At 41.4% G+C, this 13,797-nt stretch overlaps 1 protein-coding gene across 4 annotated transcripts in view; it reads left to right on the top strand.

Moving 5' to 3' along the window:
• Positions 1 to 13,797, top strand: part of LOC126356069 (PRKCA-binding protein) — a 127,882-nt gene that overhangs the window by 109,298 nt on the left and 4,787 nt on the right. For all 4 annotated transcript variants that reach the window (XM_050006771.1, XM_050006770.1, XM_050006769.1 and 1 more), the window contains one exon: positions 2,611 to 2,863. In XM_050006771.1, the coding sequence (XP_049862728.1) occupies positions 2,611 to 2,863 (253 nt within the window). The remainder of the gene's footprint in view (positions 1 to 2,610; positions 2,864 to 13,797) is intronic.

The raw sequence follows: 13,797 nt of genomic DNA, 5'->3' as shown, positions 1-13,797 counted from the left end.
TTGAGGACAGTATTATGGAAATGGAAGAGGATGTAGATGAAGATGAAATGGGAGATATGATACTGCATGAAGAGTTTAACAGAGCACTGAAAAACCTGATTCGAAACAAGGCCCCAGGAGTAGACAACATTCCATTAGAACTATTGACGGCCTTGGGAGAGCCAGTCCTGACAAAACTCTACTATCTGGTGAGCAAGATGTACGAGACAGCCGAAATACCCTCAGACTTCAAGAAGAATATAATAATTCCTATCCCAAAGAAAGCAGGTGTTGACAGATGTGAAAATTACCGAACTATCAGTTTAATAAGTCACAGCTGCAAAATACAAACACGAATTCTTTATAGACGAATGGAAAAACTGGTAGAAGTCGACCTCGGGGAAGATCAGTTTGGTTTCCGTAGAAATGTTGGAACACGTGAGGCAATACCGACCTTACGACTTATCTTAGAAGGAAGATTAAGGAAAGGCAAACCTACGTTTCTATCATTTGTAGACTTAGAGAAAGCTTTGACAATGTTGTCTGGAATACTCTCTTTCAATTTCGAGAGGTGGCAGGGGCAAAATACAGGGAGCGAAAGGTTATTTACAATTTGTACAGAAACCGGATGGCAGTTATAAGAGATGAGGGACATGAAAGGGAAGCAGTGGTTGGGAAGGGAGTGAGACGGGGTTGTAGCCTCTCCCTGATGTTATTCAATCTGTATATTGAGCAAACAGTAAAGGAAACAAAAGAAAAATTTGGAGTAGATATTAAAATCCAGGGAGAAGAAATAAAAACTTTGAGGTTCACTGATGATATTGTAATTCTGTCAGTGACAGCAAATGACTTGGTAGAGCAGTTGAATGGAGTGGACAGAGTCTTGAAAGGAGGATATAAGATGAACATCAACAAAAGGAAAACAAGGATAATGGAATGTAGTCGAATTAAGTTGGGTGATGCTGAGGGAATTAGATTAGGAAATGACACACATAAAGTAGTAAAGGAGTTTTGCTATTTGGGGAGCAAAATAACTGATGATGGACGAAGTAGATAGGATATAAAATGTAGACTGGCAATGGTAAGGAATGCGTTTCTGAAGAAGAGAAATTTGTTAACATCAAGTATAGTTTTAAGTGTCAGGGAGTCATTTCTGAAAGTATTTGTATGGAGTGTAACTATGTATGGAAGTGAAACGTGGACAACAAATAGTTTAGACAAGAAGAGAATAGAAGCTTTCGAAATGTGGTTCTACAGAAGAATGTTGAAGATTAGGTGGGTAGATCACGTAACTAATGAGGAGGTATTGAATAGGATTGGGGAGAAGAGAAGTTTGTGGCACAACTTGACTAGAAGAAGGGATTGGTTGGTAGGACATGTCCTGAGGCATCAAGGGATCACAATTTTAGTATTAGAGGGCAGCGTGTAGGGTAAAAATCGTAGAGGGAGACCAAGAGATTAATACACTAAGCAGATTCAGAAGGATGTAGGCTGCAGTAGGTACTGGGAGATGAAGGAGCTTGCACAGGATAGATTAGCATGGTGAGCTGCATCAAACCAGTCTCAGGACTGAAGACCACAACAACAACAACATTAATAATAATAATAATAATAATAATAATAATAATAATACAAATAATAATAAGTAACTTTTTAAAACTGATTATAATTAAAAAATATTCTGTGTATAACTATTATGACTTTTGAGAAAATATTTTAATCGGCAGCTGATGTATTCCCCCCATCACTGATTATGTATGCTTCCAGTTGTTTTCAGCCTGTGAAATTTCCAAGGAAAAAATGTATGCTTTTACAACACTCAACTCATGTGTCCTTGATTTTGACATGTGGGGGCACAGAAAACTGTAGCTTTTGTTCTTTGTGTGTTGAATGTTCAACAGAGGAGTAAATGTGTGCTGAATGAAATGTTGAGCTGCGCTGAGAACAACACAGTGGCTGTGGATAACTTGTGCATTTGATAGCACATTAATGTAATGTGTGGTGGAAGTATGACCACTGAATAATAATGATTAAAAAGAAAGTGTGGTTTCATCTATGGTATAAGCCTTTTTATGTTATACTTTGGTGGCACCTTGCATGTCAGTTTTGTGAGAGAACCTTTTCACCACTGAAAAATCTGATGTGATCACTGCATGTAAAGGCACTGACCACTACATCACAGAAGCAGGTGTAATGATGATGAAATAATTGTGTTTTGAGCGATCCCATTATTGCTCTCTCTTCTGTTGCTGTGACACATCAGTCTGGTGCAAATAATTACAAGGAACCTTTCATCATTATGAATTGTACCTTTTATAAATAACTGAATGACAGTTCTGTCTAGGATTCTGAGTAGAATGGTTGCTAATAACTTATGTCTAGATATGGAAGAAGTGTTTTACTATGTAAACTATTCGTAATTGCTTTTTCATGCCTAGGATATTTTCTTCATTGTCTTGTTTTATAGTTAAAAATAACTTTTCTGTATGTAATTTATGTATTTCTTTTTCTCTGGGACAAAAACAATTTAGAGAGAAATGGTTGTTCCAGTGGAACACATTGTTGCTAATATATGTCAAGTATTACTTAGAAGATAGAAATAGGATTAATAATGATTATATTTTCCTGCAGGCTTATTTTGAGATGTCGGCAAGACGCACGGGCAAGATTTGCCAGACTGCGTGCAGATGTGTTGGTGAAGTTGGAGTTGCTAGATAACAAGCATGTCCAGGATGTAGTGTGGCAGCTTCAGCGATTGGTTGCTGGCCTGGCTAATTTCCATGGGGAGACATACAAACTCCTGCAAGGACGATCACTTTTTCCTGTAGAAGTTGATCTCAGCCGGTCTGCTTTCCAGTACAAGAGTGCTGGTGTTCCAACACAGGTGACTTTCTTATGCAACTCACATTTGAAATGGGAGAAAAATGTTTATGGGTTGTATTAACACAGATGCAGTGATGTTAGATGCTGCTTATAATTAATCTAAAATGGAAATAAGTCTCTATAAAAAATTGATTAGCACACTATGGTATTTGTAAATGTTCTCAATGGCTGCTGAGCCACCATTCATTGTCAGGTGGCAACTTGTCATGGTGTGCCAAGAGGACGATATATGTGTCTATGTATTGCACTATTGCTTACCAGTTCTTGTATGGAGTAGGATGTATCGGTTGCGGGTTGACATTTTGGTGTGACTACTGTAATGGTGAATTTGACAGGAAGCTCATTGAGGCTCTCTGTAGGCTATATGAAATGGATAAGATAATTTCTGTTCAGGAAAAAAGGTTTGTGCCCTACACGTTGCATTATATATCATAAAATGTTAATTAGACAACATGAAGAGCGAAAGAGGTAATGGGAACCGGGAAAAGGTAAAAAGCAAGAGACACTGAAAGGGAACAGGTATGTTACCTGAAGTAGGAAGGAAGATCCCCATTTAGATGTAGCCGAAAGTAAGTTGCAGGATTGTAACTATGACTTCATCAGTAACAGAAGGAACAGAAAAGAAGAGATTCTTGCTGCAAAACAGTAGTCTGGGAGGTATGTGAGCCAGATGGTGCAGGGAAAATTAGAAACTGGTTGTCAGGTTACAAATAGTGCAAGGCCAAGTGTCTGTCTTAGCCAGGTGACAAAGAACATAGGGCTGGGCATATTATTACAGAGGCTGTTTACAGGAGATGGAAAACTGCAACTTTTATCTTAACATGTAGATTTTGGCATTACATGAGAACATTATAACAAGATTTATCTTACTTTACATTAAGTATGACTTTATATTTTGTATGCCTTGTTATTTTCAAATACCAGGGCTTTGGCAATGCCACCATTGTGTAAAAAGAGCAGCATAGAAAAAAAAGTGGAATAGATGTAGACAAAACACTGTTTATATGCCAATCTTGTATGGCTTTGGGATTGTTTTGGCTTCCATAAGAACTGAAATTATGGGCATTAGTGGCGGTGAGATGTGTTTCTTTGAAGACCAGACCTGAAAATTATAGCAATTAACACACACACACACACACACACACACACACACACACACACACACACACACATACACACCCATATAGAAATTTACAGGGTGACGATTATAGAACTATATAAAATAAAATCAACATCCTTCTGAACGGTTTGTGTTAGGATGTTAAAACTGCATGGTTGGCCTCTGGGCATGATGGGAATTAGTATGTGCATTGGGGGACTGAGAATCCGCATTTCATGGTCTAGACATCTCTTCACCCTCAATGGGGGACTGTGGAGTGCAGTGTCCAGTCCCAGAATAATCGGTGCGATATTCCTTGGTGGCACGGTGACTACCGAACGGTACGTGAAGATTTTTGAAGATGATTTCATCCCCATTATCCAAAGTGACATTGATTTTGACGAGATGTGGTTCATGCATGATGGAGCTTGACCCAGGAGAGTGTTTGATGTCCTGAGGAGCACTTTGGGAACTGCGTGCTGCCTCTGGGTTAACCAGAGGTCACTGGCATGGGCCACGATTGTCTACCCTATTCTCTGGATCTGAACACATGTGACTCCTTTTTGTGGGGTGTATTAAAGGCAAAGTGTATAGCAATAACCCTAAAACAATTGCTGAGCGGAAACAGCCATTCAGGTGATCATTGGCAACATTGATGTTCTGAAACTTCAGCGGGTCATGCAGAATTTTGCTGTTTGTGTGGGCCACATCATCGTCACTGATGGGAGGCATATTGAATATGTCATAACCTAAAGCTAAGTATCTGTAGTGACATTACATGTTGAATAAAGTGTGTTCACACCATAGTTTGTAACTAATTTACGTTTTTTTCATATTGTTCAATAACTGTCACCCTGTACATTCAATCCTGAATTTCCCATTGAGTATGGATAATTATAGTGTGCTCCAGCCTTCGATTCAGATGCTACTATTGTATACTTATTTACTTAGATTTACAGAAAGTAACTGTACACTAAACTTTGCAATTCCATTGATTTATCAGATTTATTTTCTTGAGCTTTATAAGATATATAACATCACCAAAAGGTGTAATAAATACCGTACTTCCAATTGTACGATGATAGTTTGAATTGTCACCTATTCATTTTACTGCTGTTACTACCCTCTGTGATCCTACATGATTTGTATGGTTGGTTGTACTGCAATTGAGCTGGTGACTCTTCATCAGAGTGTCTTGATTTCTATCTTTGTTACTTATCACTACTTCATCTACCAAACACACAAGGGCTTCCCTTGATAGGTCAAGGGAGTAATACACACAGGAAGCAGCTACTCCAGTAGCGGACTACTTGTGGAGTGCACATGCAAGTTTTTTATGCTAGGCGATAGTTTGCAGTCCTCTTGGTGAAAGCTCATCATTCTACGCATAGGGAATGAAGATAGATCACATACAAAGTAGAGATACTTAGCCTTCGAAAATTTTAACAATAAATTGCCAAATCATTTGTAATGAAGATCCTGAATTTACTGTCCTCCAGGAAAGTTGTCACACTCAAATTATTCTCAGAACTGAGAGCTGTATGAAAGCTAAAGTAGAAAGCTCTGAAAGGTGTGGAATATATGCGGAAAAGATGCATGAGACCCAATAGGAGGGGGAGTCTTCATTACAGTCGACAAAAATATTGTCCATTGAGGTCGAAAATGAGTCAGACTATGAAGTTACCTGGACTCTAGTACCCAGTGTAGGTGAATTCAAGCTAATTATCAATTCTTCCATAACAAATGTAGAATCGTTTAAAGAAGTCTCTGCTCAGTAGTGCGGAAATCTGTCATGCAGTATTAATTGGAGGTAACATGAACCTTCTGAGTATAAATTGGGAAGTATATGGACTTGCTGCAGGTTGTACAGACAGAAAATCTTATGAAGTAGTTCTGAAAATGTTTTTTAAAAACTTCTTCAGGAGCTAGTTCGATAACCCACATGCAAAGGAAATATTTTAGATCTTGTGACCTTGTAGCTGCAAACAGGCCTGACCTTAATGTCAGTGTCAGTATAGAGACTGGGATTAGTGATCAAGATGTCATCAAAGCAGCCCAACAAATTAATGGAAAAGCTCCGGGCCTGGACAACATCAGCCCAGAGTTACTTAAAGCAGACCCCTCTATAACAGCAGAAATTTTACGTCCACTCCTGACAGCCATATGGATGAAAGAAAAAGTACCGGATGATTGGAACAGAGGCTAGCTCGTGAAACTCCCCAAGAAAGGAGACCTGTCGGTTTGTGATAACTGGAGAGGCATTACCTTGCAGTCAGTCCCAAGCAAGATCATCTCATTAATAATCTTAAATTGCATAAGAGCATATGTAGACACGAAAATAGAAGAGAACAAGCAAGATTCAGGGAAGATCGCTCTTCCATTGGCGAGATAAACACCTTGAGAATAATAGCTGAACGTTCATATGTATATCAGTCACTGCTTCACATGCTGTTTGTAGACTTTGAAAAGGCCTTCAGCAGTATAATTAGAAGAAAAAAATGGAGCTCACTTCAAACTTTTGGAATTCCCAAGAAAATACTTGTTCTTGTCAAATGCATGTATGAAAACTACACATGCCAAGCTCAATATCAAGGTCTGACTTCAGATCCAGTAGCAGTGAAAACTGGACTTAAGCAATTCTTCATGCGCTCACTGATACTATTTAACATGGTACTGAATCTTGTAATGCCACAAGCAATAGATAAAGTGAGAGAAATAAAATGGAGCAATGGAACACATTTAGAAGACCAAGATTTACCAGATGACGTTTGCCTTCTATCTCACAGCCTCAATGACACGAAAGCGAAACTAGAAGATCTGACATCTGCAGTAAAGGAAGTCGATTTGAAAATTACTGCACAAAAATAAAAATTCATGTGGGCAAATGATGGCAACACTGCAGAGCCTAAGCTTGGGAGCCAGGTAATGGAAAGGGTGGATAAGTTTTGCTATCTTGGAAGCATGATTACACCATATGATAGTGCAACAGAGGACATTAACAGCTGCATCAATAAAGCCAAAGGCACTTTTATGACTCTGTGCTCTATTTGAAGATTGAAGGAATTAACATTGAGGATCAAATTGTGGATATTTGAAAGTAAAGTAAAATATATGCTTCTGTATGATGTGAAACTTGGAAAGTGACAAAGCAGCTAAGCCATAAGCTGCAAACATTCAACAACAGATGTCTGAGTGTTGTGACTCGCCGATCTTTCAAAGTGCCGCCGCACAGTTACGCGCGTCCTCTACATGCGACGTTGTCTGCCAGCCATGCAGCAGCAGCGCCACCTAAGCAGCCAGCCAGCCAGCAGCCGCTTGACTTGGACTTAGTTATGATTTGACTGTTAAAGTGTACACACGTCTTAATCTGTTTACTTGATCTGTGACTTTCATGTATTGCGTCTTCCTTGAAACATATTTGTTCAACTTGAAGTTATTACAATTGGTGACGAGTTAGTGATTTTTCTCTTCCATCGTTGACCCACATGTTTACATGGCTACTTTAGAGCAACTATTGCAAGGTCTCATACAACAGCAAATGCTTCTCACAAATGCAATTCGTGATTTTGTCGAGCAATCAAATGTGGGGCGTCTCTCGTCGTTGTCTCTACCTACTTTTCCTCCTTACGACGAGATGGTGGAAGACTGGTCTGATTATGAAAAATGTCTTTGACAGCACTTCTTGACATTTCATGTCGCGGACGTACAAACATGTAAGTCTCTGTTCATTTCATGGATTTCACCTCTAATGTATCGGTTGCACAATTGGCTCCTTTGAAAGATCCTGCGTCTTTGTCCTTTGCTGAAATGTGCTCACTTCTGTCTGTCTATTTTCAAAAGCAAACACATGTGGTAGCCTCTCGTGTTGCCTTTCACCATTGTCAAAAACAACTGAATCAATCCTATCGCGCTTGGGCTGCTGAACTTCACGGCCTCAGTAGAAAGTGTCAATTTGTTACTGAAGTTCACAAATAATCATACGCCGATTCCATGGTGTGGGATGTTATTATCTGATCGGTTCCCAATAAATAAGTTAGGCAATGTGTCCTTCAGTTGGCAAATCCGACTCTAGATGAGTCCTCCTATACATCTCTCAGTCTTTTGAAATTTCTCACGCCGCTGGAGCGCAAATACAGGCATGGGGCGACATCGGGGAAATACAACCTATGTGTGATGTTGACGAAGCATGTGGCATGTCCCCGCCAGCCGATGTGGCCACAGTATGCTCCCAAGTGCAGCCTCGGCCTAACCGTAAACAAACCTCTAAGAAACTGCAGCAAAACCCACAGCAACTTCCTTCTTGTCCGCAGTGTTTTACGAAACATTCATGAGAAGATTGTCCACAACTTTGGGCCATGTGTCACAAATGCAAAAAAAAAAGGGGTCATGTGTCATCTGTTTGTAAATCCAACTGCATATATGATGTTCATGAACATGATGCTGATTTTGATTCTGTGTTGTCTGTCAATTGCACTTCTTCCCTTTCAGGGAAGTTATTCCTCACTGTCCAAATACTTGGTTGAGATGTTCGCATGCAGGTGGATACTGGTTCTGCTGCCACTATCATCAATTCTCTGACGTATCTTCAGTTGGGTTCTCCAATCCTGTCACCTGTCACTAGGTAATTACGGACTTACAATAAACAGAAGATATCTCTCTTGGGACAATTTGATGCTGAGGTATCTTACAAATCTGTCGTTCGCTCTGTTCCCATATTTGTGGTCGACCATAGTAACGCGGAGAATCTTTTTGGTTTCGATGCCTTTCGTGTTTTTGGGTTCTCCATAGATGACTCTGTCAATATCGTCTCTGATGCTATTCTTTATTCTCAATTGGATTCCTTGTCGACGACATTTTCGTCCCTTTTTTCTCCTGGGTTACGCTGTGCAAACGACTTTGAAGCTCATATCACGCTCAAACCCACTGCTCGGACTAAGTTTTTTTGGGCTTGCCCGATTCCTGTGACTCTTCGTGATCAGGTTAAAATGGGAGCTGGATCATCTCACTGCTTCAGGGGTCTTGCTTCCTGTCACTTCCAGTGCGTGGTCTTCTCCTGTCGTTGTCGTTGCTAAGCCAAATGGTGATATTCATCTCTGTGGGGATTTCAAAGCCACTGTAAATGCTCAATGCTTTATTGACACTTACCCTATGCCTCGACCTGAAGAATTGTTCACTAAACTTGCTGGAGGCCAGTATTTTTCTAAACTTGACCTGTCAGAAGCTTATCATCAACTTAGTCTCTATGCTGCTTCCTGGCAGTTTCTGGTCCTTAACACACCTTTCGGCCTCTATCAATACCAATGATTGCCATTCGGGGTTGCCAGCACCCCTGCTCTCTTTCAGCGATTCTTGGAACAATTATTGTTCACTGTCCCTGGGTGTACAAATTATCAGGACGACATTGTTGTCACTGGCTCCACCACTGACGAACATCTTCAAAATCTCCGCATACTTTTTCATGTCTTACAGACTGCCGTTCTTAAGTGTAATCTTCAGAAATAAAAAATTTTTTCAGGCATCTATCACGTACTTGGGGTTTCAACTCTCTTGGGGTGGTATTCGTCCGCTTCAGCAAACTGTCGATGCGATCGATGCCCTTCCTCGCCCTACATCTGTTAAGGAACTGCAGGCCTTCTTGGGGAAAATAGCATACTATCACAAGTTTTTACCATCTGCTGCTTCGATGGCTCAGCTGTTGCATCGCCTGTTGCATAAAAACGTGCCTTTTCACTGGTCCGGCTCATGTGATGCGGCTTTCCAGAAATTGAAGACTATGCTGAAACGGGCCCCGTGCCTGGCTACTTATCGACCTGGCCAACATCTTGTTCTTGTCATGGACTCCTCTCAATACAGGGTCGGTGCAGTCCTTGCGCACCATTTTTCTGATGGTTCTGAACAACCCATTGCTTATGCCTCCAAAACGCTCACGGATGCCCAACAAAAGTATTCACAAATTGAAAAAGAAGCTTTGGCCATTATTTATGCTCTTCATAAATTTGGCGTTTTTCTCTATGGATCCAAATTTCATCTTGTTACAGATCACAATACAAATACAGAGAGCTAAAGGCTATTTACAATATGTACAGAAACCGGATGGCAGTTATAAGAGTCGAGGGGTATGAAAGGGAAACAGTGGTTGGGGAGGGAGTGAGACAGGGTTGTAGCCTCTCCCCGATGTTATTCAATCTGTATATTGAGCAGGCAGTAAAAGAAACAAAAGAAAAATTTGGAGTAGATATTAAAATCCAGGGAGAAGAAATAAAAACTTTAAGGTTCGCCGAAGACATTGTAATTCTGTCAGAGACAGCAAAGGACTTGGAAGAGCAGTTGAATGGAATGGACAGTGTCTTGAAATGAGGGTATAAGATGAACATCAACAAAAGCAAAACAAGGTTAATGGAATGTAGTCGAATTAAGTCGGGTGGTGCTGAGGGAATTAGATTAGAAAATGCGACACTTAAAGTAGTAAAGGAGTTTTGCTATTTGGGGAGCAAAATAACTGATGAAGGTTGAAGTAGAGAGGATATAAAATGTAGACTGGCAATGGCAAGGAAAACGTTTCTGAAGAAGAGAAATTTGTTAGCATCAAGTATAGATGTAAGTGTCAGGAAGTCGTTTCTGAAAGTATTTGTATGGAGTGTAGCCATGTATGGAACTGAAACGTGGACGATAAATAGCTTAGACAAGAAGAGAATAGAAGCTTTCGAAATGTGGTGCTACAGAAGAATGTTGAAGATTACATGGGTTGATCACATAACTAATGAGGAGGTATTGAGTAGAATTGGGGGGAAGAGGAGCTTGTGGCACAACTTGACTAGAAGAAGGGATCGGTTGGTAGAACATGTTCTGAGACATTGAGGGATCACGGATTTAGTATTGGAGGGCAGCGTGGAGGATAAAAATCGTAGAGGGAGACCAAGAGATGAATACACTAAACAGATTCAGAAGGATGTAGGTTGCAGTAGGTACTGGGAGATGAAGCTTGCACAGGATGGAGTAGCATGGACAGCTGCATCAAACCAGTCTCAAGACTGAAGATCACAACAACAACAACAACAACAACAACAACATACAGATCACAAACCACTTGCTTCCTTGTTTCATCCATCAACGTCACTTCCCGACAAGGCTGCACACACCGCCTCCTGCGTTGGGCTCTTTACTTGTCTTGTTTCAATTATGAGATTCAATTTTGGTTGACGACTCAACATGCGAATGCTCATGCACTGTCTCTCCTTCCCATGGGTCCTGATCTGGTATTAGATAGGGACGAACTTTTGTGTTTCCACCTGGATGTTGCCGAGCAGCGGGTTGTGGAATGGGTTCCCCATCACCGGGGACTGGCTGGCAGCTGCTATGGGTTCTGACCCTACCCTCTCCCAGGTTGTACACTGTATTCAGAGGGGTTGACCAGATCGTCTGTCTGCTAAGATGTCTGATCCATTGCGGAACTACTACGCTTTGCATTGCCGCCTCACGGCTAGGGATGATGTTATCCTCCTTTCCACCGAAAATGCTTCGCTGCGTGTTGTGGTACCTGCGTCTTTGCGTGCTTTGGTCTTGCGCCTCATTCACAAAGGGCACTGGTGTGTCTCTCACACAAAATCTCTGGTGCGCCGTCATGTGTACTGGCCCGGCGTCGACTCTGAAATTGCACACACGGTTGCTGCCTGCGGCCCTTGTGCATCGCAGGCTGCCCCCCAAAGTCATCTTTGTCACTGTGGCCTTCGCCTGAGAAGCCCTGGGAGAATATTCATGCTGACTTCGCGTGACCTTTTTTAGGTACTTATTGGCTTCTTGTTATTGACGCCTACTCTAACTTTCCTTTCATTGTCCGTCGCACATCGCCTATCACCGTGGCAGCCACCAATGCTCTAGCTTGCATTTTCTCTTTGGAAGGCCTTCCCTCTACTCTTGTTACTGATAGTGGTCCGCAAATTGCCTCTTCCAATTTTGCGGATTTTTGTGCCTGTCACGGCATCATGCATGTCACGGCCCCTCCATTCTATCCACAGGCAAATGGTGAGGCTGAATGACTGGTCCGCACATTTAAGGCTCAGATGAGGAAACTCCTGACTTCTGCTGATGATGCACTTCTCCAATTTCTGGCTTCTTACCGTTTCACTCCCATGGGCGACCACAGCCTGGCTGAGCTCTTACATGGCCGACAGCCCCGCACGCTACTGCATCTTGTGTGGCCCTCCACCTCACTGCCGCGGGTGCCTTCGCTTGGCCAGCTGGAATCTCTCATTACTCACAACACAGTCCTCTCACCATCATATCGGTGCCAGCACAAGAACTGACACCACCAGGAGACATGCCCATGCAGGAACCAGATGACTATCATCTTTCGGAGCAACTCTACTTGCCTCCTTCTCCTACGGACCCAGACACATCACCCATGTCTCCTGTTATAACTGGATTTGCCACAACAGGCAGATTGGTGCATGGGGCTCCAGCAGATTCGACCCCCACGTCTCCTGTCATCTCGACCCGTTATCATCGGGAACACTTCCATCCGTACGGGAAGCCTCCTCCTCGAGACTTTACGGCCAGTCAAATGACACCTATGGACATCAGCAATCTACAGGCCACCTCCATCAAGACTTGTGCAAAAAATTCAAAAGGGGGAAAAGTGTTGTGACTCACCGATCTATCAAAGTGCCGCCACACAGTTACGCGCGTCCTCTACATGCGACGCTGTCTGCCAGCCATGCAGCTGCAGCACCACCCAAGCGGCCAGCCAGCCAACAGCCGCTAGACTTGGACTCAGTTATGATTTGACTGTTAAAGTGTACACATGTCTTACTCTGTTTACTTGATCTGTGACTTTCATGTATTGCGTCTTCCTTGAAATAAATTTGTTCAACTTGAAGTTATTACACTGAGGAACATCCTGGGGATACAGTGGCCAAATGTCATCTCTCACAAAACACTCTGGGAAAGAACCATCCAGAAGCCAATTGAGCTGCAAATAAGAAGCAGGAAGTGGATATGGTTAGGACATACACAAAGACCAAAAGAACATATTGTGAAGGGAGCACTTTATTGGATCCCACAAGGATTGCGGAGACAAGGAAGGCCCAAAATGACATGGAGATGATCAGTTGAAGCAGAAGGCCAACAGCAAGGAATGGGATGGGAATAAGTGAAAATACTAATAGAAGACAGAACGTGATTGTGACCCTGTGTTGCAGCTCTATGACCCCCCATAAGGAGGTGAAGGAATTAATAAAATAATAATAATAATAATAATAATAATAATAATAATAATAATGTCCACCATAGTGATGTTGGTTACTGAAATTAATAAATTCATCAAGAATGCTATGAGAGTGTGGTGATTTCTCTGGAAAACCTGGAATCCTCAGGGAATTACATTTTACCTGGAAAAATCACGGAAATCTCGGGGAATTTCATGAAATCTTGGGGGATTCTACTTTTTAAACCAACATTGAAATTTGATTTTATTGAGTTTTAGAAATCACAAATTTTAAGATAGTTGATATTTCAAATATGTTCATTATATGATTATTATTCCATATAAATTATTTTTTTTTCTAAAATTGTGGTTAAGCAATTGCTGATGGCTAGTACACCACAGCTGAGAGGAAAGAAAAAAATGTTGTTATTGTGGTATGCCCTTCCTCCCTCCTTATTAATTTATCTGCAGTGTCTTGACATTTTATTCCTTGTCATACTCGGAATTCTTAGAGAATTTTTCTTTGAAGTTTGAGTAGTCACCCTGTATGAGAATTTTTATGCTGGAAAGAGCAGATATACTGTTTTTATACTCCTACTTAGACAACCTATGTACATCATTTAGTCCCAGTATG

The sequence above is a fragment of the Schistocerca gregaria genome, chromosome 3 (assembly GCF_023897955.1).
Source record: "Schistocerca gregaria isolate iqSchGreg1 chromosome 3, iqSchGreg1.2, whole genome shotgun sequence".
NCBI lineage: Eukaryota > Metazoa > Arthropoda > Insecta > Orthoptera > Acrididae > Schistocerca > Schistocerca gregaria.
The sequence above is the reverse complement of the archived record's forward strand: the minus strand, read 5'-3'. Positions and strand labels throughout refer to the sequence as shown.